General features: G+C 32.5%; 1 protein-coding gene across 1 annotated transcript in view; it reads right to left on the reverse strand.

The window, feature by feature from the left end:
• Positions 1-858: 858 nt before the first annotated feature.
• LOC149774062 (E3 ubiquitin-protein ligase TRIM33-like) overlaps positions 859-24,027 on the reverse strand; it is a 111,999-nt gene continuing 88,830 nt past the window's right edge. Inside the window, exon 7 of the mRNA XM_089945724.1 lies at positions 859-1,662. Within this exon, the coding sequence (XP_089801850.1) occupies positions 1,621-1,662 (42 nt within the window). The 3' untranslated portion in view covers positions 859-1,620. The remainder of the gene's footprint in view (positions 1,663-24,027) is intronic.

The following is a 24,027-nucleotide window of genomic DNA, read 5'->3' on the forward strand; positions in this document are numbered from 1 at the left end:
GATGCTTATAGGGCGCATACATTGGGTAAATTATGTATATTGGCTATTGGAATTAATTATGACATTCGCAACATTCCACTTAATTTGATAGGACAGCGTGATAATGGCCAACGTATCCTAACTTGGTATAACTCAATAAATGCAACAGGCACATCATAATACAAATAAGTTATGTGTGGATTTTAGGTTTGCTCTGGCATAATCATGGATAGCCATTCCAAATATATGTTTATGAAATTTGCACGTGTCTTGCATAAATAATAGTTGAAAGACGACGCGAAGTTAGATATACCTAGATCGCATCAGAAAATAGGTATGTTGGTCTTTACTCGAAATTAAACGTAAGATACTCTGTTCTTTGTTTGTCTATGTATCAAGGTATCACAATCTTGGTTATTTTATGTCGCTGCGCTACAATACGAAATATTATGAAAGGTTTATATCGGGGACACAATTCCTAAATCCCCCCCCCCAAACTATAGATATATGCTTGAATGAGTGTGCTAATGAAAGATGTTTTAAAAAAAATGAATTAATATGTTTCTCTTCTTGTGCCCATTTCTACATGGATATTCTATTATTACAGTGTTACAGTTATTATGATGCATTAGAACAGGGGCATTATTTCTATTCCAACGCAGCCCTTGTGTGCTAATATGCTCGATAAATCAACATTATTGAACGTATCCGACCAAATATATATATATATATATATATATATATATATATATATATATATATATATATATATATATATATGCGAATAAAATTCCGGAGAATGATGGTGCGGGAACTAAATACAAAACTGTAATTACAAGATAAGAAGCCACGTGATAACAGGCGGCAATTGACAATTTACGTCTCAGAGGGAAACGAGAAAATAACATATACAGCAATTTGACTTTGTTCAATGGTTTCCTACATCGAGTTTCTCGTGAACCCGCCTTTTGTCAATTTTTAAATTGTGCGATTTCTAATCGATATTACGTGCTGGTAGATGTGTCTTATCACACAATGTCATTGATATCTATATTACTGGATTTAAATGTTATGTTATCTCGCCAAATACACTGTAAAGTGTTATTCCAATCAATACTATTCATTTTAATTTTGCATGGATTATTATACATTAATTTATTGTATTCTTTTAATGAATAATAATAATTAATTTAGAATGGTTGTTGTTGGAACGAATAGTTGAATTTGGGGTATTCATTATTAATATATGTGTATCCAAAATGTATGTTTCAAACCAGCGTTGCCTCTGTTAACACTCATCGCTGAAATATAGACTAGAATATATCAAATTGACGCCATGCTTATTCAGATTTAAACAGAGTGTTGCGTCCATTAGATTGTCATCTAGTGATCTTCTGTTCGTTTGACATAATATGATGCAACGATTGTGATACTAATCTTGTCAAAATTGTTCAGATTAACACATATCGAAAGTTTTGTCAACTTCGGTCAGGTACAATTATAGAGATAGCTCACAATTCACCCATGCTGCAATAATATATTCCAGACACATTTTGGCTGATGCTGCACAGCAGACTTCATTATTGTGTTCCAATCTAAGTAGAACCCATGAACTGATGTGTTACATTTACTTACGTCAGATCATGCGTCATGTTCGTCGTGAATGTAAACACTTACCGAGTCCTGAAAGAAACACAAAAAAACATATAATGAGTGCTGTGTCATTATTCATACTCACTATAACAAGAGCAGGTAGCATAAGTTGCAAGAAAAACTCAAGCTCTTTCATCAGCGACCTAAATCACAATACATCACAGGGATGTTATTAGACATTATTAATAACATTGTAATAAAACTTTGACTGTGACAACATCGTGTATTATGTTAGTTTCTATCATTAGAGAGATTTTACTCAAGAGCCCCTAACTCTTTCCTCAGACAAAGTCTGTGCTATTTTAAGCATTTGCTAATACGAACAAGGTGCTCGCTTACGTGTTTATTGGGATGCAATTATGAACGTCGTTTTTATACGAGTTATTTTTAGAGCTACAATTATATAGCATTATTTCATTCGTTGTCATGAAGAGATCGTAAGATAGAATGATAGTTGACGACATTATATTTTCGATACTAAATAAGAGATAACTATAATAGCAATGAAAACGATAAATATATTGCTTTACATTCAAACTCACTATACATTTAGTATTGCTCCTGTATATCAATTTTAAAACATCCATGCACTAAGTATGAGCGAGAACAATCATATAAAATACTAGCTGATCAAAAAGGATAGTGGGACGGATAAGAGGTGAATTTTTAATATAGGAATATTATGGGTGAAATAAAATAAGAAATGCGTTCAATAGCAATCCAAAAACATTACAATCTAACACTTTTGTAACAAACTCATGCAATATGGTATGTGATTTGGAGATTTGTGTGCGTTAGTTTCACCACATGCCCAACAGGCAAAGAGTATAAGACATAGTGAGAGACTGAACCTAAAACGCATTTTACCAAGAAAATACCTAATCAGTTTCAACAGTATGTTACGGCATGGTGTGTTCTCCATATAAATAAATAAATAAATAAATAAATATATATATATATATATATATATATATATATATATATATATATATATATATATATATATATATATATATATATATATATATATATATATATATATATATATATATATCACAACTTCCAAACACATGTACATTTAAGATACACTTTAATTTTACCCTGGAAAATATTACTAGATTACTACTCTCAATCATGCAAAAGGGTAACTGCTAGGCTGTACTTCGTTAAACAATGATTTATTAAACTTATGTGTTTCTTTTAAAGAAAAAGAGTAAACAAGAAACCACAAATACATGTTTGGTCTAAGAAGAAATCAATATGTTCCAACTATTTATCAAGTATTTGTCAGATCTACACAGCATAAGAGCGAACAATCGTCCCATTTTCTAATTTATTACAATTGCTTAGGGAGCGTTTGCCTCTTGCAACCTTCTGAGCAATAACCCCACATAGTTGGTGGACCACTCTATACCAATATATAAGGTTAAATGACGGACGAAGGAACTTAGACACTATTTAAAGTAGGATTGAGGATTTGACCTCTCCTGACGTCACTTTATTTGCAATCAGACAAAATAGAGTATCTTCCATGTCTGAACTGCGATTAAATGTAGTGATATACATAGTGACTGTTGCATGAGGCATATATAATAGAATCCTCTATACGCATGTATTTATCGATGTATCACAATCGCAAGAGATATCGATGACACCAGCTTTAGACCTGATATTGTAATATGGTCATACATATATACATGAATGCCTGCATACATACATACATTAATACATACATACATACATAAATACATACATACATACATACATGCATGCATCAATTCATGTATACATACATATATACATACAGACAGACATACATACATACATAGATACATACATACATACATGCATGCATGCATACATACATACATACATACATACATACATACCATCATACATACATACACACACAAACAAACGCACGCACGCACACACACGTACGTACGTACGTACGCACGCACACACGCACGCACATACATAGATACACAGATACATACATACATACATACATACATACATACATACATACATACATACATACATACATTCATAGTATTACGATGTACGTATGCTTATTTTGAATAACCAATTAGACCGATAGAATAACCAGTTAGATAATTATTTCGGTGGATTCGACGATTTCTATAAAAGGATCGGCGAAACCCTTGGTCATCCCAAGGTCATCGTATGTGTATTATCGCACGAAAATTTGCCCACACTCTTGGTAATCATACCATCTGCATTTTCCCAAGAAAAGTCGGCTATATCATTTTTCTTCATACCATCTGCGTTACCAAGCCAACATTGATTGGTTTCTGATCGTTGAAGAATGTTGATTTTATTGTTTCACCAAACTCATCTGATCAATTTTTGAAGTCCGAATTTTTTTTTATTTAGGGAGTTTCTGAATTTTAGACTTCCATGATCTGAGACGGACAGAGACAAGACATACATGATGATGATTTGCAGATACAGAAGAATTCGGATATGCATGTTTTATCAAAATCATGTTATCCCTTAGCGGAAAAGTCGAAAGCAGAAAGTTGAAAACCAATTTCATTTTAGGTCATTCTCTGTTTATCCGTATCAGTGAAATGGGATTGAGATGGAGGTATATTATCTACATTTGTATTTACATCAATGTTGATATCTTGTGGTATATCAACCTCATCTGATCAAGTGTTGAACAGTTCGAACTAAATCTTTATTTAGGAGGTTTCTGACGTTTCAACATTCATCTTCTGAGATGGACAGGGATAATAAGTAATGATCACGTAGGGATAATCCATAATTTCATCACCAGGTGATTTATCTACAGACGGATATCTTCACACTGATTCCCAAATAGTTTGTGAAATCACATATTTTAGAGAATGTTATCAGGTGCTGTTAAAAAAGTTGCGATAGTCACATAATTGTATTGCATGTGCTGTGACTGGGGACATGAGGTTCTTACGATATTTCATTTATTCACCTATCCCATTGTGTTCAATCTCAATATGTATATGATTCCAATGGTTCTGAATCTGCAGCATAGTAGAATAGACATCTAGTTGGTATGAAGTGTATTTTCAAATATAGGTATTCGTCTTCTTCATCCGCGAATACCATGATGGAAATCACTATTCTGCTCCTTGATTTGGCATCGTCACACTCATCCGCGTCGAGTATGTTCATATACAGCGATCGCTTTGAGATTATGTATGTTATTATCAGCATGTTCTGTTGATTTTATGTATCACTAAATCTTGTCGTATTCTACTATAATGGCATTCATACACAACACGTGATATTGTCATTGTTTTTCTTCAGCCATTGCAAGATGCATTTACTCTTGCTTATCCGCCATAATTAGAATTAAGACTAGTAAATCCTTAGTCTTCACGTGTATAACTGCTCCATACAGGTCGCTTTCATAATATAATTGTTGTAGATGGGTCTTCCATTAAGATATGTTAATATTATATACTGTCACGATGTATTCTCTAATTGATTACCTTCGTTTCATCCATGATATCTTTATAAGATATCGTTTAAATTTTATGTGTCCTTATCAACATGAGTTTTAAGGCATAAATGCTATGATGCATTTACCATCATGATAATCCGTCAGCATGTCGACGTGGCCTTATCAAGCTATATCATGTCATCTTCGTCGGGTAATCCCGTATCGATCATGTTTTCCATATCTTCACCACAAAAATGATTCTAGTAGCCAATGATTTATGTTTGTTTCTTCCAAAGTAGGTGTTTTGCGTTCATGTACCAAAATGCGCATTGCAATCCACATGAGACAGCAAATATTTTCTGAAGACTATGCCAACCAACAATTTATAGTGTGATAGTTCCTATGTTCATTATAATCTTTAATAAATTTGTGGTAGATCATTATTAGACAAATTATTATTACTGCATTATCAGACAAATTATTATTACTGCGATAATAAGGACAATTAAACTCCAGTAACGCGATCTTGTCATCGATGAGTATGTATCCATCAGGTGAATACCTGAATCCTGGAACATCAGATAAGGAAATATCACCACCTACAAACTTTGATTTAGTCACGTATGTAATGTACCTCTTAACCACTTTCTCAAATGAAGAATAATAATTTGCATGGTAAAGAGGATGATTTATTTTGGTGACGACCTATCTTTTCATGAGCAATGTCTTAAGGTGACGAATAATGATTCTGACCAAGAATGTGAGACATTTCTGATTCTCCATGTGTCGTCGTGATCAGATAATTTCATTTTCATTAATGTTGTTTGATTTTGTCTCGCCATGCATTTCTAAAACAAACGCTTTAAAATATCTGCTTCTTCTTCTTCAGATTTGTCATTTTATACACAATGCCATTTTTTAATTGCAAGACATTTAGATCATTATTTCACTGTAACCATCTTTGATAAGCCACAATGAAGACTGATCGATAGATGCTCATCATGTCATTTCTTGATTTATTTCTTAAGAAAGTTTATCTCTCCAGACATGCGAATATATAATCTAGTTCCAAGCGGAATCTGATAACGACTTTGGTGATATTTGTGGGTGGAACCACATAATAAACTTCTACACATGTATTTATGTCGCTGATAATCGCAGCCACATTGATCAGTATTGTCAACAATAAGTTCCGGCATATCTACTACTTTCATTTTCATATAACATATAGTCTTTGTTCTTTTTAGAGGTCAGGTAGGATTAAACTTTCAGAACCATTGCTTGGGCCGTTTAATGTAGTGTTGTCATTATTGATTCATTATTTCTCTTTTACCACAATAAAGTTACAAAATGATTGATTTTAGACCTCTTGCCAGCGGCAATATCATGCATATGAATTACAAGCCAGTGTAGTCCAAGGAAGGATTATTGATATAGATCAGAGTATATAATACTTTCCCAGCAAAATGTATCGCGAAAAAGAACCCATGTTTTCTGTTACTTCAATACTTTTAAAGCTATTTCAGCACATTACTTGAAATACTTTTTTCGTTCAGTTTATATATTATTAACCCGTGTCACATGCTTGCCATGTATCGCAATATACAGTACAATAATAGTTAAAACTGTTTCAGTGACTTAATACACTACGATCTTATTATAATCTATACAACATTGAAGTAACCGGCTATTTGGATGCTAATGATAGAATTGATTTAAAAATAAAATCATTCAAGTTAGACATGGAGTTGTGGTAAAAAAGTATACGATTAAACAGAGGAAACACTAACAAACAACTGTCCTTAATAAACAGGCAAAGTAAAATTGGTTCTTTTGAAATAATGGATATGAACATACTAAAACTACTGCTAAGTGGTAACAATTTTGAGGAAACTATTTCAAAACATGATAGAAGAAGGAATAGCCTTTATTAACATTACACAGCTATTGGAATGACTATATCTAACCTCCCCAATACACTGTTTCTTCCTCTACCACTTTTACTGGCCGCCATATACAGCTCGGAAATGGAGTCAAACATCAAACCAACAACAACAACACTTTAAGTTTCCTTTTAGACACTAGATCATATTCATCATCTACTGAGTGTATTTAACGTATTTTGAAGATGTTCGTTATTTTCAGGTGTAAACATATCATTTGTAGCTAAACACGACTGTGTATATGTTTTCTCGTCTGAGAGATAGAGAGGCAGAGAGATAAACAGAGAGTATAGTTGCCTGGTAAATAAAAATGGGAATCATCTTCGCAGACGCGTTGATTTTGAAAGCAGCTAACTAGTAAATGTTAGCTTTCGTATTTAGAATAGTATAATTTATTACAAATCTGTCCTGCGAGCCTTTCTAATTTTCGACCGATTTCGTCATAATTTACTGGACAAAAGGATATACTTCCGATATTATCAATTACCATTTACTAGAAAAAGTCTATTTTATAATGAATATTACGGTGAGTAATATAGTTGATATCCTTAAGACGTTATTACAAGTTATCCTTTTTAATGTTAACTATCACACACAGTAACTCAAACAAGCAACTCCTCAATGGCTTCACCTTACCATAATCGCCACATCGTAACTCTATCATTACTCAGTTCAACTGGATGATATTCAACTCTAAACTATATATATGTGTGCATGTATGTTGCTTTATTTGTTAATTTAATGCATTATTAACTCAGTTTACCATACTTGAATTATTTTGGGTTATACTATGTTTTCCCACCCATAATCAAAGTATTCAATGTTAAGTAATTACGATGTTCCAGTCAAATTGTCTGTTTTATTTCCTTCATTCTGCCTGCCTCTTCCTTTATCCCAATAACTTCTTCGCTTTATATTCTGTTTAGTGTTCCTTTATTAGAAAATCACATTTTGTTTGTCTTCACGCTTTGTACATTTTATAATATGTTACATTATATGCACATAAGGAACGTTTTATTATTCTTTTGCAAAGCATCCAACTCAACTGTTGATACATGATTTTGGAATAATGTGTCTTGATTATAATATCAACTGTCATTTTGTAAGTAGGATTTATCAATATAAATATACTGCATATCATATCATATTCACTATTTTACATGCAGTTTTATGACTTTCTATTTCTCTCTCTCTTCCTCTTGATTTATTGATCGACAGCTTTCAAGATCAAATGTTTAGAAATGTGAAAGATAAATGTACATGTATACTGTTTTACTGCAAAGGTGTTCAGCTTATAAAGTCCATTCAAATTTGGATGGAACCAACAATAGCATGTTTAATTTTTTTGAAAACCAGTTACATATTTGTATATATATCGTTTAAGCTTAAGACAACAAATGTATTCATTACTAATTAAAAATAATCTGCGACAACAATCTATAATGTTCACAACATACTTATGCACTTAACCTACAAGAATACAGATTTTCTTTCAGGAATTTACTCATTTGAAATAAGATTAAACAAGGATTCTCACCTAGTTTTGCATTAAGTGATGACCAGGTGTCAAATGTTCTGTTAAATAACTAACAGCGCTATTTTACGTAAAACTGCAGCGATAACGCACCATGTGCGACGAGAGCGATAACATGTTTCTGGACAAATCTGGCTCCTGTCTAGAAAGTTCAGATTAATCCCAATATTGTGGCTTGTATGGAGTTTTCAGTTGAAATCCATTATGTGTTACTAAAGGAAACTTGCAATAATTAAACATATGAGCATGTTACTCGCTTCCATGTTAATAAGGATGCAAAAATACATTTCCAATGGAAATGGGAGTCGTTTTTACGGAATATATCATAAAGCATCACGAAACCATCGTAAGAACCATTCACTTCAGATTATCAACATGTCAGGGTTGATTTGCCTCAGTTATCTATACTTATATCTCTATTTATTTTTTTTTGTTGTTACTTTTGTTTATCAACATGAGTTGGTTTAGTTATCTATACTTGTATCTCTATTATTTTTGTTATTTAAAGGAACGATACATTCATCGATATTCAGTCTAGTAAAATACTGTTTTCCGATGCTGCATCAGCAATTAGAGGACATACTGTTTTGTAAACAAATGTAAGGTCATGAAAATAAACAGAGTTTACTTCACGACTTAATAAAGAGAGCCGTTCCTAACAAATATTGAGGCTGGGTAATCTTTAGCTCACTTGGACAAACCGTTATTGATATATTTGTACCTATTTATATCTGGAAGGGGATATGCTTCATAGCCCCATATTTGAAGGATTAGCCTTAGTTTATGCTCAATATGGATTCTTTCCGAAGATAATAAAAATACTACCCATACTGGAAGCAATATAAGACAGGTCTGCAAACGGGTATGCCTTTCCCTGGACCATCACGGTCAATTCACCTAAGGCCTATGTAAATGTTCGCAGTTTCTAACGGAAAAAAAAAAAACATATATGAGTTGGAATATAGCGCATTGAATTACACTCACTCCGTCGGTCTAGTATTGTGAGTTGTGATAATCCATCTCCATTGAGTTCACACCTTGCAATACGGTGTATGCAGTTGGTTTTGTTTCTCTGTTCGCTCTTCCTAGATACGTTCATTTGCCATGTTAGCAATGTTTTAACATAAACGGTGTATGTTCTCAGACCGTTCATCTTATATAATGCGCTTGGCACTCAATATAATAATGTATTTGGTATTGCTTACGAGACAATGATGCAAACGCAACATTATATATATATATATATATATATATATATATATATATATATATATATATATATATATATATATATATATATATATATATATATATATATATATATATATATATATATTGTAAATGTTTATCTTGCTTATCTTAACGTTACGATTGGACTAGGTGATTACTCAGTTACTCCTGATTACTCAAAAACAGTCCTTAATGCAAACGTGTTCCTAATTTGTGCATGTTAGTTATTAGATTTTGTATTGTGCCAGCATCGAACGAACATTGGCGTAGGACACACTACCTCGGAATTTTGAATGATAAGAACCTGTTCATACGATTTGAAGCACGTCATAATTGTGCATATAAAGTAACACGACCCTGCGGTCATCACCTAAGTAACATAAAAGGGGGGAAACCAATAAGTTTTATAAACTTCTTGAAATAATCTATTTCTCTAAACTACAAAGCTAATAATTTAAAAGACCTAACAGTACTGTATATTAACAACCAAATAGTCATATCACATTTCCAGAAGAATAGTGTATCTCAAATGATTTCCAGTGGTGTTCGGACTTCTGAATGAAGTCAAATTTTGAATGTTCACATGCACCAGTAGCCTGGAATGTCATAATTTGGCAATAGTTTTGGTGTTTTACAATGACATAATCCAGAACGTCTTTAGATGAATTCATAGTAATATAAAAATATTTTAGTTTTAAAGTTTATTTTTGTAATTCCAATCAATAGCTAAAATAAATAAATCCTCCCAAATAATAATTCAACACAATTAGATGGCTGACTCCAGTTCAGATGTTTAAGATAGGAAAAATAAATTATATTACTCACTACGTGATAAGGCAAATAAGACAGAATTTGAGAAAATTAAGACACAATTTTAGAATCAGTTTGAGCATCATACGTTTATTTCCATCTCGTCTGAATAAAGATTTTCATGCATAACGGATTGTGAGGCATTTACTCTTGATATTTTTTCAGTCATCTTAAGGAGAATTGTAATGATACGTGCTCCTTTCTTTCTTTGCTTCAAGCTCAATTGGTGAGGACCCAATCTTGACTAGAAAAAGCTGTTTGCGATCAATGTGTACTAAATCAAGCATTATTTCCAAATGGAAGGAAATACTGCTCTTGCCGCAAGATGTCCGTATCCGCCAATCACTCTAATCATTAAAATTAGTTACCTTCATCTTGTCAGGGATTCGCAAACCTGGCAAAGCATATTAAGCGACTTTGTATCATATCAAACATTAAGCGTCATAACATATTTGCATATAAGAAAAAGACACTGATGGTAGGACAAATAATGTAATATCAGCTTTGCATTGTGACACGAATGAAATAAAGAAATATCTAGACAATTACAATACTTTACAAAAAAAAACGACGATAATATACTAAGTGTTGCATATATAAAAGCACTGGTAATGACTTTAGCAATGGTGAGATCAAGTTGGAAACTGGACTGATATGCGATGAGAACTATTTTGTGCAGCTACAAAGGAAGAACGTCTTTAAAGGCATGGATAAAACTCTACTCAAAAAGGTTAATATTAGAGAAATTATACTGAAATATAGTTACATATAATACATTATTCCTTGATTTGGGTAGAAAAAAAGTGCATGATTGAGTAACTCCCAAATATGAATTGTCTGAAATATCTGATGGGAGAAAAAAATCCTAGTATTAGGAGATCATAATCTCCGTTGTGTAGATAGTTATATTACCCCAGTGTGATAAACATTTGTAACAACCGAATGAAGAAATTCAGGGTATATAACTAAGTATGACCTCTAAAATTAACATTCCTCAGCTATAGAAAAAGCTTTACTTTAAAACAAACAACCTAAAACGAGGTAAGGCACAGGAAAGTCATATCATTCTTTGCATACCTTAGCAGAGAAAGCAAACAAATTGAAGAATAAACAACATTAGGAGTAGAAGAGATGGCGTAGCTCTAGTTAACGGTTAATTGCATTCTTCTAGAACAGCCAGCTTCAGAAAACTTGCCATTCTATATACCTCTAATTTGCATCTTTCAACTATTTGTTTTCTAATTGTATCTGTCTTTGTACCAACAATTCGTTTAATCAATAACTCTGCAGATCCACTCTATCACACCATGATGTAATCTTTCATAAATTGCAACCTCGCACTTATATTTCACTCAGACAGACTTTGTGTGAAGATGATTGCTTGATGCCTGCTAAAACGTTTTGGCCGTTGTGTCAATATGGTTATTAATTTGTCGGCCAGAGAAATGACTTTCCGAAAAATCACAGTATAAAAAACTTATAATGGAAGGACCTCTGCCAATGTTCCAGCTTGACCAAAGCATAGAACAAGCAACTCAAAATGATAGCGATTCTGAACATCACTTATATAATCATCTAGCTGGCTTTTGAAGACAAATGTGTGCATTATGATATGTATTATGCTACCTCCAATCAATAAAATATCAGTGAAGATATCAAGGCAAGGCGTAATTTTTACCAATGATTCAAACTTCGAGTGGACTGTAACGTGGAATTAGGCAAACCATTATGTTCTTGGATACTGCCACGACTCAATTCATGTAAAACCTCAAATTGCACCTTCACAGCCTATTACGTAAACGTATATGAAGGAAACCAAGCGATGATTGTGACTTTTGCCTTTGCAGAACATGATGTATAGCTTCCGAATCGTAATCGATACGTTGCTTTAACCGCTTTATTTTAGACGGAAATGTATTGAACTATATGCCATATTTATACATATGAAATGGCCATTACAATCCAGCCAATTCTACAACCAATTTCCTTGGTTATAATCCACGTACATTCGATATAATCGAAACATTTCGAATCAGAAGATGAAACTTAAAATCCTCCTGTATATTAATTATATCGAAAGGACTAACATTACTACTTTGATGAATCTGCATCTCTTCTTTGGGCATTTTTTATGAAGTCAATTGTAATCAGTGCTGATCATTTCAAATTTATTGTTATTTCCACGTAAGAAGTGATCATTATTAATTTGTTTTGTGTGTTGCTGGTATATTGCATATGTTGGAGTGTATGTGTGAGAGAGATGAGATATAGAGAGATATAGGGGAGAGACAATCTAGCACAAGTTGCTGGATTAAATCGCTAAAACATATTAAATTGCACAAAATTCAAAAGAACAGTTTAGTAACCGTGGTTTGGTAAACGGTTATAACACGGCACAAATTTTATCCAGCAAATCCGCAATAACAAAATGTAAAACAATCTAGTTTGTTTATAATTGCTTTCATTAAACGACATTGCATCACGCATTTTAATAAAAGTATTTCGCATAAAGTCATGAAGGCTTCAACACAGCTAATTCATGGTTAATTCCTTAAAATTGTTTTTCCTTCCAAAACCTAGGTACGAATAAATAGAATTGAGACCAATTCCATATTTACGTCTTGGCCGACATTCACATAAATAAAAGTTTTGAAAGGAGTGCACAATTCAGACGTAGATAAAATTCACGGTGTGTACGTATTTACTGACAACAGCTTGGCCCTTTTTTCATGCTAGAACCTTTATATGTCATAACTGATAAATTTAAACCAGAAAAGGCAGAAATAAATTTGTAGTCCCCCCAAAAAAATCAAAGGAACACGGCACAATTGACAAGATACAAGGTTGTATTTTTTAAATAATTATGTGTCGTTATATTATATAATTTATCTTATTACAGGTTCATCATTGAATTGACACTTTCGAAGGGAAATAAAGTCGAGTCTTTCAATATCATATCAAAACATACTACACTATAAAGTCATTATATGGTTCTAAACAAGCTCTGTATATGTTCTCTCCGTCTCTTATTCTTTATATATCCCAATTAGTCCTTATTTAATTTTAAATTGTCTTTAAATTCCCGACATACGCCAGTGGTATTTTCCTGCTGTACATATTTTACTATTTACTTATCAGATGTGCATCATAACAATTTATGTATTGCTCTGTTTTGTTTGAAGAGGTATTTTGGCACACAAATTATATTTGGAACGTTTCTAGATTATAATTACAACTAACACTTTGTAGACTTGATCCAATCTATATATTTCCCGTATACTGTTGCATACTCACTATGTCTACACCCTTTAATTAACTCTCTCTCTCTCTTTCTCCCACAGAGCTACATTTGAAGTTTTATTGTTAAAATGTGTGCAAGCTTTATTCTCTATTGCATGGCACATTCACTCTGATTACTTGCTTCATGTAACTCTATCTCTCATCTTCTTTAATTTTCGAATATGTGAACGGTAAGCACATTGTGTATACTGTATGCAATGACATTAAGGATAATTTAAAGTCCAACGATGATTCTAAGAAAAATATTAAAATATGTGGTCATTGTTCCTTTGTAGGGTTACTTTCTTTCTGTCCTGCTTATATGTCTCTCAATGTGTGCATACTTTAAATAGTTGTAACAGCTGATAGATAAAATCATCACCATTAGCATAACGTAAATATATACAGAAGTCTGATACGTGAAGCCACACTTTCAAAATATATCTTTATATAAATTTTGTTTTAAATTAAACATAGTTATTGGTTCAAAACTAATGTCATATCAAGTTTGTCTCTACTTTTCTTATCAGATATGTATTCGACCTAGACATATTTTGCATCCCAGTTACTTTAATCACCTTGTTACCTTGGGTAAGATTTTTATAAAAACAATGCATTTTTAACACTTATTATAATCGGTTTTTATATGTCGCCAAATAATGTTCCAGTTTGTTTTCAATCGTGATCACAACGTTCACTGGAAATACAAACAATACCTATGTTGATATTCAGTTATATTATGTAATATATCACATTGTATGATATGGACAAGGACATGTCATGTAATCTCTAACGTTTCGTAATCTCTAACGTTTCTTGTACAAACTGGCCAAAAACGTGAAGCTTAAAAACGACAAATTTACATTGCTTTCGTATTTAATAAAAAACTTGATTTGACGGGAACACCATAAATATGTCATAATTCCTTATTTTCGATCTATGCAGTGTTCAAGTAGACAGAACTTTGGTTGTTTGTTGCTGATGTTGATAAATGGTCGACACAATGGAAACTTGCATCAAACTGAGCTGTTCGAAAGGAAAAATCAACCACATATGTGATATCCATTTTGAATGCTGATAAAACAGAAGTTGTAAATTCGGAAATTCAGTTCAGTTTGGAATCCATAGATCCTAAAATGTCGTTAAAGCTCCCTTTTGTATAGTTTAATATGGTCTGAAGACCTGGATACATTATATGTGTGAGAAAATAACGAAAACGTGCATAAGACATGAAAAGATGTAATCAGGTTATGTTTGTGTACATAATGATTTGATACATAATTTTCGTTTATTCCGTGTTTTGTGTATAATATGTATAGCATATATTCTTACACATACAACATGATGTATTCACCACATTTGTACAGTAAATTATATCGATTTGGTTATTGTTTTATAGTTAGAGGGCGCTGTTCTTTCCTCTATGTCGAAAAAAGGCATTGTCATATCAGAGTATTTGGTTTCAAAGTAAGTATGAATAAAACGAAATTGTTGAGTTTGAAAAGACAGCAACGAAAACCAGATCAAAATATATTTTCACAATCCATCATATGAGACTCTCACATCGTTTACATGTTTAAAAATCAAATTTGGTTTAAATGTTAAAATGTATCCATCTCATAAAAGTTTGCCTTATCGTATATCGTTGTCATTACCGGCATGCTAATCTTTCATGATATGCTAGTTTGATAGTAAAAGTGGATAGTTATTCGACACTCTCATCAGATTGAACGTATAGCTTACGTTATTCCAACGAAAAATATTTGGAAGTAAATCTTAATAAATGTTGCATAACATCTATCCCGTGTGAGAAAATCTGCAAATTGACTGATCTTCGCTACAAATTATAAACATGAAATCTTAATACGCAAACGCTGGTGGGCATTATTGGATAAGAAAAGCGCTGTTCAATGTACATTAATATGAGAATATAATAAATATATAATACAAATTGTACCACACAAAAACACAAACATGATGTGTCGCGTTTATTATAAAAAGTAAAAGTTATAGATTAAAGGTATACTTAAGAGAGAAAAATAGTAAGAGATAGTCAAAAAGACAGTTTGTTGATCACCATACAATTGCTTTTTTATTGTAACATGCTTTTGACACTGATTACTATTACACAGAAGATCTGAATTTAAGAACATTATTGTTGTGATACGTTTGACACCGAGTAATATTGTAAATATTTTCTTAATTTAAGCACATTACAATCATAATGCTTTTGAGACTGATTATTTGACATTTTGGAATTTCACTGGTCATAACTCTGACTGAAATGTCTGGCTGCAGCATGCGTTCTATAACATTAAAAACAAACATGGAACGTTGGAAGAGTGGCTGGATCTGGGAAATGAAATGTATTGGTTTTTTATGTTATATCACACGTAATTACAATACAGTCTTTCAACTCCATATTTATTCAATCTGTATTTAAGTGTTTCAGTATACACTTTTCATTCTATATCAACTCTATATTCATTGCATATCCCCATTGCATAACAGCTTAACCTGGAATTAATTTAATCACGTAAAGCTTCTCATACTATTGGTTCTATAACATATATTTGTTTCATTCTGGCGCCTCTTAATTAGGGTACGATAAACTTACACCATGATGCCAACTCCATGACAGTTTGCTATAAACCTCATGACAAATTTATGATATGAAAGCTTTGTTATTTGCCATATTTTCAAAGTTAACATTAATCCACTTAACATTAGTCGATAATGCTGTAAATGTATAACCTATTAGTAAATATGCTGATATCCAAGACGAAGTTTATAACGGAAGGCATGTGTTTTATATCATTGCAGGAATAACAAGGCAAGATTTTCTGAGCTGGTGCAAGCGATGTAGAGTAAAACTGTTTTCTTTGCGGTGGGGGTCGGAAGGTAAACTCAATAATGCTATTATCATAGAACACGACCTCTGATACGGATTAAAAATAGAGATTTTCGTATCGAAAATTCAAAACGGAGGTAAAACCATGTTTTATCAAAAATATTGTTTGTCAGCAGCAAGAACAGAATTATCATTATTTTGCCAGGAATATCTGTAAAACTTGGTTTATTCGACCATATAAAAGTTATCGCCGCCATAGTCACAAATATTACATAACGCAGTATTATCTTTGGTAGTATGTAAGGGTATTATGGACACAAATCTTGGACTGAAACTGTTGCGAGTCACACCGTTCTCTCTTTTGTTATCGGAGCTTTTGTTCTTATCTAAATTTATGGCTTTGTCTCAGATACAAGATATATCATTGACAAAACTTAATACTTAAAAATAGAACACTTATCTAACATAGATCAGTTTTAAATGAGAAAGTTTGATTAAGATTTTGCAAAAACAAAACGTTTTTTTTTTCTTCTCAATTTAAATTCCGTATGCTATCCAATTGTATTCTATATTTAAAATGTTACAACGTTTGATCTATAATCTGCAACTGATACAATCCACACGAGGAACAATCTAGACAGATATATACAGTTTTCAGCAATATACTGATCTGTTGCCACCATATCCAAATACATTTCAAAGTTTGAAATAAAAGGTATAAAGATAGGTAGTTATTAGCTTGCTCAAGGCAACCGATTCTTTTGAATATTATATATTAGCAGATATCAGAACAGACAATACATACTATATTTTAGCAAGACATACATAGTACCTAGTAGCATTCGTTATCAATAGTATTTACATAGATGATCCGGCTAAACTATGTAAAGAAATAAATCAGACAAACAAGGGTAATTTGTAATAGAAGATAATAATATATTCAAACAGATTTGTAAAGATAATATTGTTGTAGTATCAGATCGTAATTTATCAGCTCATTAATTGCAGAACAGATAGTTGATATTAAGATATGCAGAACCCAACTAAATATTGATTTCATTGACCTTAGATGATTAGTAAGTAATCGATGTGTAATGTTTTTTGTATAATGTTGTACAATATTGCATATACAGTTTCTTGGTTTCTGGTTCTCGTAGTAGGCAGTTATTGTTTAAAACAAAGACGTTTTGAAACCCTCGCAGCCTGGATTAAGTCATCCTACAATCCTTGCGACAATCTCTTACCTTGATAACTAAATTATGGCAATTTTCATGTGTGCCTTCTAGAGTATGAATATTTGTTGTTTTGTTATTTTAAATATGAAAAGAAAAATAAAGTATCATATAAGTATTGTCACCGGTAGTACATTGTTTACACGCTATGAATTTAACAGAACCAATGGCCCTCACTTATTCAATTATTTTAAACATCCTGTTGTATGTATCATGCGCCGTATTTAATGTATTTCATGCTTGTGTTTTCTCTTCCATAATTCTGACATATGATACAGTTGTTGTTGCATGTTGCCCTGATCCTAATTTTATTTGTATGTTGTTGATTTTTCTGTATTGAGTGAAGTTATTGCACATAATATGATCAGTAAGCTTTATTCCATGCTAAAATATCTGATGTTTTAAAAAGATCATTTTGCAGAAAATAAAAATTGTAGAAACAAACATAAGTAAGCACAAACTATCAACTAGAATGGAATTTGCATGATAATAACGTAATGTATTGAACTGAGATCATGTAATTTATTTTACAGAGCAGCTGGTACTGTATTATCCGCAGAAGAAAATAATCTCAGTTCAGCAATTTAACAGCTCCTTAATGTCTACCACGATGTTTTAATTTGGATATTCTATCGAATATTGCTTAATGTGAAAAGCGTCCTAACTTTAACATTATTACACTTGGATATTTTGTGTACTATTACTCATTGTCAAAAGCATCTCAAATGTAATTTGCTTATATAAATATTGATATTCTATGTAACACTACTCAGTGCCAATAGCATGTTACTATAAAAAGCAATTGTATGGTGCTAAGCAAACTGTCTTATTTACTTTTTCTTACAAGTTTTCTCACCTAAATATTCCTTCCCTCAATACCTTCTACTTTTTTAACAAATGCAACAGATCATGTTTATGTTTTCGTGTGGTGCATATTGTATTATTTATTTATTATATTCACATATCAATTATTTAAGTATTGTTCTGGTTTTATAGAGATTTGTAATTCGTACTTACATTATCTGACATGTCTTGTTTAAAATATCAGCTGCCATTTTCTAAACACGATATACATCTACTGTATACCATGGTAATCTCACTCTATTGTGTAACGAGCTTACGTAATTTCGTTTAGCTCTCACTTTCTCTATTCCGATTGGAAACTGCATCTTTTTGTGTTTTGTAAGCTCATTAAATTTGCATACTATTTAAGACAACAGCATTGATGTTTGCAAAAGACTGCGAAGAGCCTGCGAGAAAATGCTATTATGTATGGTCTTTGCTCTCTCTCTCTCTCTCTCTGATTATCGCTGTTATGCTCTCATAGTCATCTCGTATACTTTTGGATAATTTGAGCTCTTGATATATAAAGCGTTAAGTCCTAAAGATGAGCTTTTCATGAATGAAAACTAAATTGTGTATCTTATCTATCTTTCACTCACTCTCTCTGTTGATAAATGCCATGGAAATTGCGGACATCTCCAATTCATGCGTTCTATCGGTTCTTTTCACCAGTTATTTTCCTTAAATGCGAATTGTGTTCGTTGAATAAGGATAAGCATAAGGATATGATACCATATATGTGCAACCAAACGGTAGACATTATCCAGGTATTTACTGGTACACACTTGACGCTAATCTGATTGTATCTCTCTTTCTCGTTTATGTCTGCCTCTCTTGTTTAACATCTCGTTGGCATAAACACACATAAAGAACTTAAATTCCATTTTCAATCTGCGTCTAATCATATGTTTGCATGGATGTCATACTGAAGTAGCATGAACCTATTCACTTTATACTTAGACTCTCCAAATTTTATTTTACAACTCATGTGCACGGCGTGTAAACAACATGATATTAATTCCCGATAAAACATTATATTTCACGTTTTATACCTCTCGTTTATCTCGATATCAAATTGACTTTTTTGATGTAGACGTTGCATCTAGAATTGCTGGTGCATCGCTTGTAGTCTGGTCTATAAGTTTGTTTTCGAGGCTACAAATGTGCAAGTTCCTCATCATCTGATTTGCTGCGTGTCTTTGATCAAGCTACCAGACAGTACGTTATGTTCTTTTAGTTGCAATTATTAATATCTGAATAATCAAAACACAAAATGTCGGAGTTTTTTGCGTCAGGATTGATCCAGAAAAACAAATCCATGCTCAGTAGTTCACTCAAACTCCATTTTAGTAGACTCAAACCATGAAATGGGGTTCGTTGTAATAGGTAAATCCCGTGCATGACAGTAAGTAATATGAATTTATTTTCTGTGTTAATTACAGCTGTGGGATGAGAGATATAAAACAGACACCGCAACTCGGCTTTCCACTAGGTTCCAATATTTGTCAATTTCTTCTATGCTTTGATCCACGCATGTACAATCTGACATAGACAGTTTTGTGGCTTCTTGTTCTCGTTATGGGCAGATATTGTTTATAAAAAGCCGTTTTAAAAACCTCCCAGTTTGTTTGAGCTAAACAGTGATCGATATAATCCTTTAATCTTTGTCATCTTGCACCTTCATAATTAAATTGTAGCAATTTTAGAGTACAAAAGTTAAATTATAGCAATTTTAGAGTACAAAAGTGTGTTGTCTTAGTTTTTTTAAATCTAAAAGGAAAACTAAAGTCGCATATAAGTATTGTGTTCATAATGCAAATGTTAGATCTCTCACCAGTCGTACATTATTAACACGCTATTTGTTTAATACAACGAAGGCCCTCATATATTCAATTATTTTAAACACGCTGTTTTATGTATCCTGCGTCGTATTTAGTGTAGTGCGTGTTTGCTTTTTCTACTCCATAATTATAACATTCGATACAGTTGTTGATGCATGTTGCACTGATCCTTCTTTTATTTGTATGTTTTCTCCTTATTGTATTTAGTGTAGTTATCGCACATAATATGATCAGTGAACGTTATTCCATGCCAAAACGTATAATGTTTAAAATGAGATCATTCTGCAGCAAATACAAATTGTAGAAACAAATATATCATAAGTAAACACAAACTATAAATTATACTAGATTTTAAATGATAACAGTTTAATGTTATTCAGCTGGGATCATGTACATTGCCTTACATGGCAACTAACACTTTATCATGAGCAGAAGAAAATAGTTTGCGTTCCTTAACTTAATAAATCCTTAATGTTTACTATACTGTCCTTAAATTGGACATTCTATCTAATATTGCTCAGTGTAAAAAGCATCGTAACTGTAATATTATTAAATTTGTATATTCTGTGCACTCTAATTTGCTTAAGTTCCAACACTCTATGTACTCAGTGTCAAAAGCATCATTTGCACAAATATTGATATTCTATGTAACACTACTCAAAAACGTGTCAATACAAAAGTAATTGTATCATGCTAAGCAAACTGATTTTTTGACTATTTTTCTATCCTAAATATTCATTCATTCAATACTTTATATTTTTTCTAATAAATGCGACAGATCATATTTGTGTTTAGTGTAGTACATATTGTATTAGTTGCGTATTGTATTTACATATCGATTATTGAAGTGTTGGTTTGGTTTTGCGGATAGTTGTTTTTGGTACACACATTATCTTTGACTAATATTTCTTGTTTAAAATATCGCTGCCATTTTGGAAACACTATATATAACGATATAAATCTATTGCATACTATGGCGCACTCACTTCTATGGTGAAATGAAATTGCGTGATTTCGTTTAGCGCTCCCTTTCTCTCTCCACAATTGAAACTGCAATTTTTTGTGAGCTAGTTATATATGAAAAATATTTAGGACAACAACATTTAGGTTTGTAAAGTCCACCGAAGATCCTGCAAGAACATATATATACTGTCCGTGTTCTCTCTCTCTCTCTCTCTCTCTCTCTCTCTCTCTCTCTCTCTTTGCCTATCGTTGCTTCTCTCACTCTCAGTCATCACATACTTTGGATAATTGGAACTCCTGATATAAAAAGCCTTCACCAGTCTCAGTGTATGTGCGTACATGTATGTATATATGGAACCATACATTAACAATTACTTTATCGCTAAAAAATATATTATGTGAACAATAGGCTGACAGCATGTATTAACTTTATGTTTTATGCTTATGGTCGTTGTAGAAGCGGGTATCCAGGCGTATACAGCCCCAAATCAATACTTTGCATGCTTGAAAACTAAACTGATTATCTTATCTCTCTCTCTCTCTCTCTCTCTCTCTCTCTCTCTCTCTCTGCCTCATGCTGATAATGTTTGATTTTTAAAAATATCATGCAATCTGGGTGAATTAACTATTGTTGAATGCCATTTAAATTGCATGCGTTTCGTCTGTTCTTTTCACCCAGTTATTTCCTTTAAATGCGAAATGTGTTCCTTAAATGCGTAATGATATGATTTCATATATCTGCAACATAACGGTGGACATTACCCAGGTATTTACTGGCACACCCTTTACGCTAATCTGATTATATCTCTTTTTTCTGTCTGTCTTTCTCTTTTAATGTCTCGCTGGCAAAAATACCCACAAAGAATTTAAATCCTATTTTAGTTCTGAGTCTCATTATTTGTTTGCCTAGATGTCAAAATGAAATTAGATGAACCTTCTCACTTTATAAGTTGACTCTTCAAATTTTGTTTTACTAATCAAGTGCACGGCGTGGAGACAAAATTAAACTAATTAAAGCTAAAGCATTATGTTTCGCTTTTTTATATCTCTCATTGTTCTCAATATCTTGTTGACTTTCGATTTAGACATTGCATCTATTATTGCTGGTGAGTTGCCTGGATTCTGGTGTATATGATTTTGCCTACAGGCTTCAATTGAGCATGTCCCAAGTTATTTGATTATCTGCTTCTCTTTGATCAAGATGTCAAACAGTACTCAATGTTTTTTTTAACTAAATCTCAGCTGCAATTATTGCATTCATTGTATGAACAACTCTTGGTAAGAAAAAGATACAATTTCTCAATAATCAAAACACATATTGTCGGGGTTATTTGCGTCAATATTGATCCAGGAATAAAATCATACGCAGAAGTTCACTCAAAGTTCCTTTCAGTAGAATCAAACCATGAAATGGGGTTCGTTTGAATAAGTAAATGGCGTACGTAACAATGCGCAAAATGAATTTATTTTCTGTGTTAATGACGTCGATAGATGAGAACTATAAAACAGACAGCGCAAGTCTGCTTTGCACTAGGTTCCAAATTTTATCCGTTTCGTCTATTATATGAGCCATGTATTTACGGACACAAGGAAAAGTAATGTGCGTAATGGAATAAGAGTGAGGATTCGAAATGTAAGATACGGAATGTCAATGAAAATGTCATTGTTCCTAGTACTAGTATAGCACAAACTGAAACCTGTGATTAGCTTGAATAGTTTAGTTTAATATAAATGTCAGACAGTTTTCATATAATTTCTGACTTGAAAGCAAAGAGCTGTAGCTTTGTATTTCAAAAGCACTGATCCATGGGTTTATCATCGGATATGGTTGTGTCCTATTGAAGTAAAACTAGACCATCTAAGCTGGGTTTTGATTTTGGTATGAATCAATCTGGATATACATATTTTAACAAACACATATTATTGAGTTTCATCCTCCAAAGTTCTTTTTGCATTCTGACCATAACATTAGAAACATCGGATTTCAGTCTAACTCAGAGAAAAATATCTTACTGGCATCAAACTAAGCACACATTTTGATCTAATTTTTAGAACTTAAAAATAGGTGTCTAAAATATGTGTTGAAAGCAAATCAAATGTCTTCTGGTCCAAATCATTTAACTGTACGTCCAGTAGGTAGCTGATTTCGATACTGATAATATTCTACCACAACAAGGTTGTCATGGCCCGATAAACGTAAAGTTGCGAAAAATGAATAGAATGAAGTGTAACATAACAAACTGCTTTAGGAGAAGAATTAGAAAAGTTATATTGATGGGGCTATGTAATAAGCATGACCCGGCAAGTCGCACATTATTCCACGCAGAAAATAGAGAAAGAAATCAAACACAAACATTAATCTCTCAGTGTATGCATTTTGTGGCCATAGTGTACTCGCATATATATTTACATGCCACACCA

Source organism: Sinohyriopsis cumingii, unplaced genomic scaffold (genome assembly GCF_028554795.1).
Source record: "Sinohyriopsis cumingii isolate HCF-2022 unplaced genomic scaffold, ASM2855479v2 utg000426l, whole genome shotgun sequence".
NCBI classification, from domain to species: domain Eukaryota; kingdom Metazoa; phylum Mollusca; class Bivalvia; order Unionida; family Unionidae; genus Sinohyriopsis; species Sinohyriopsis cumingii.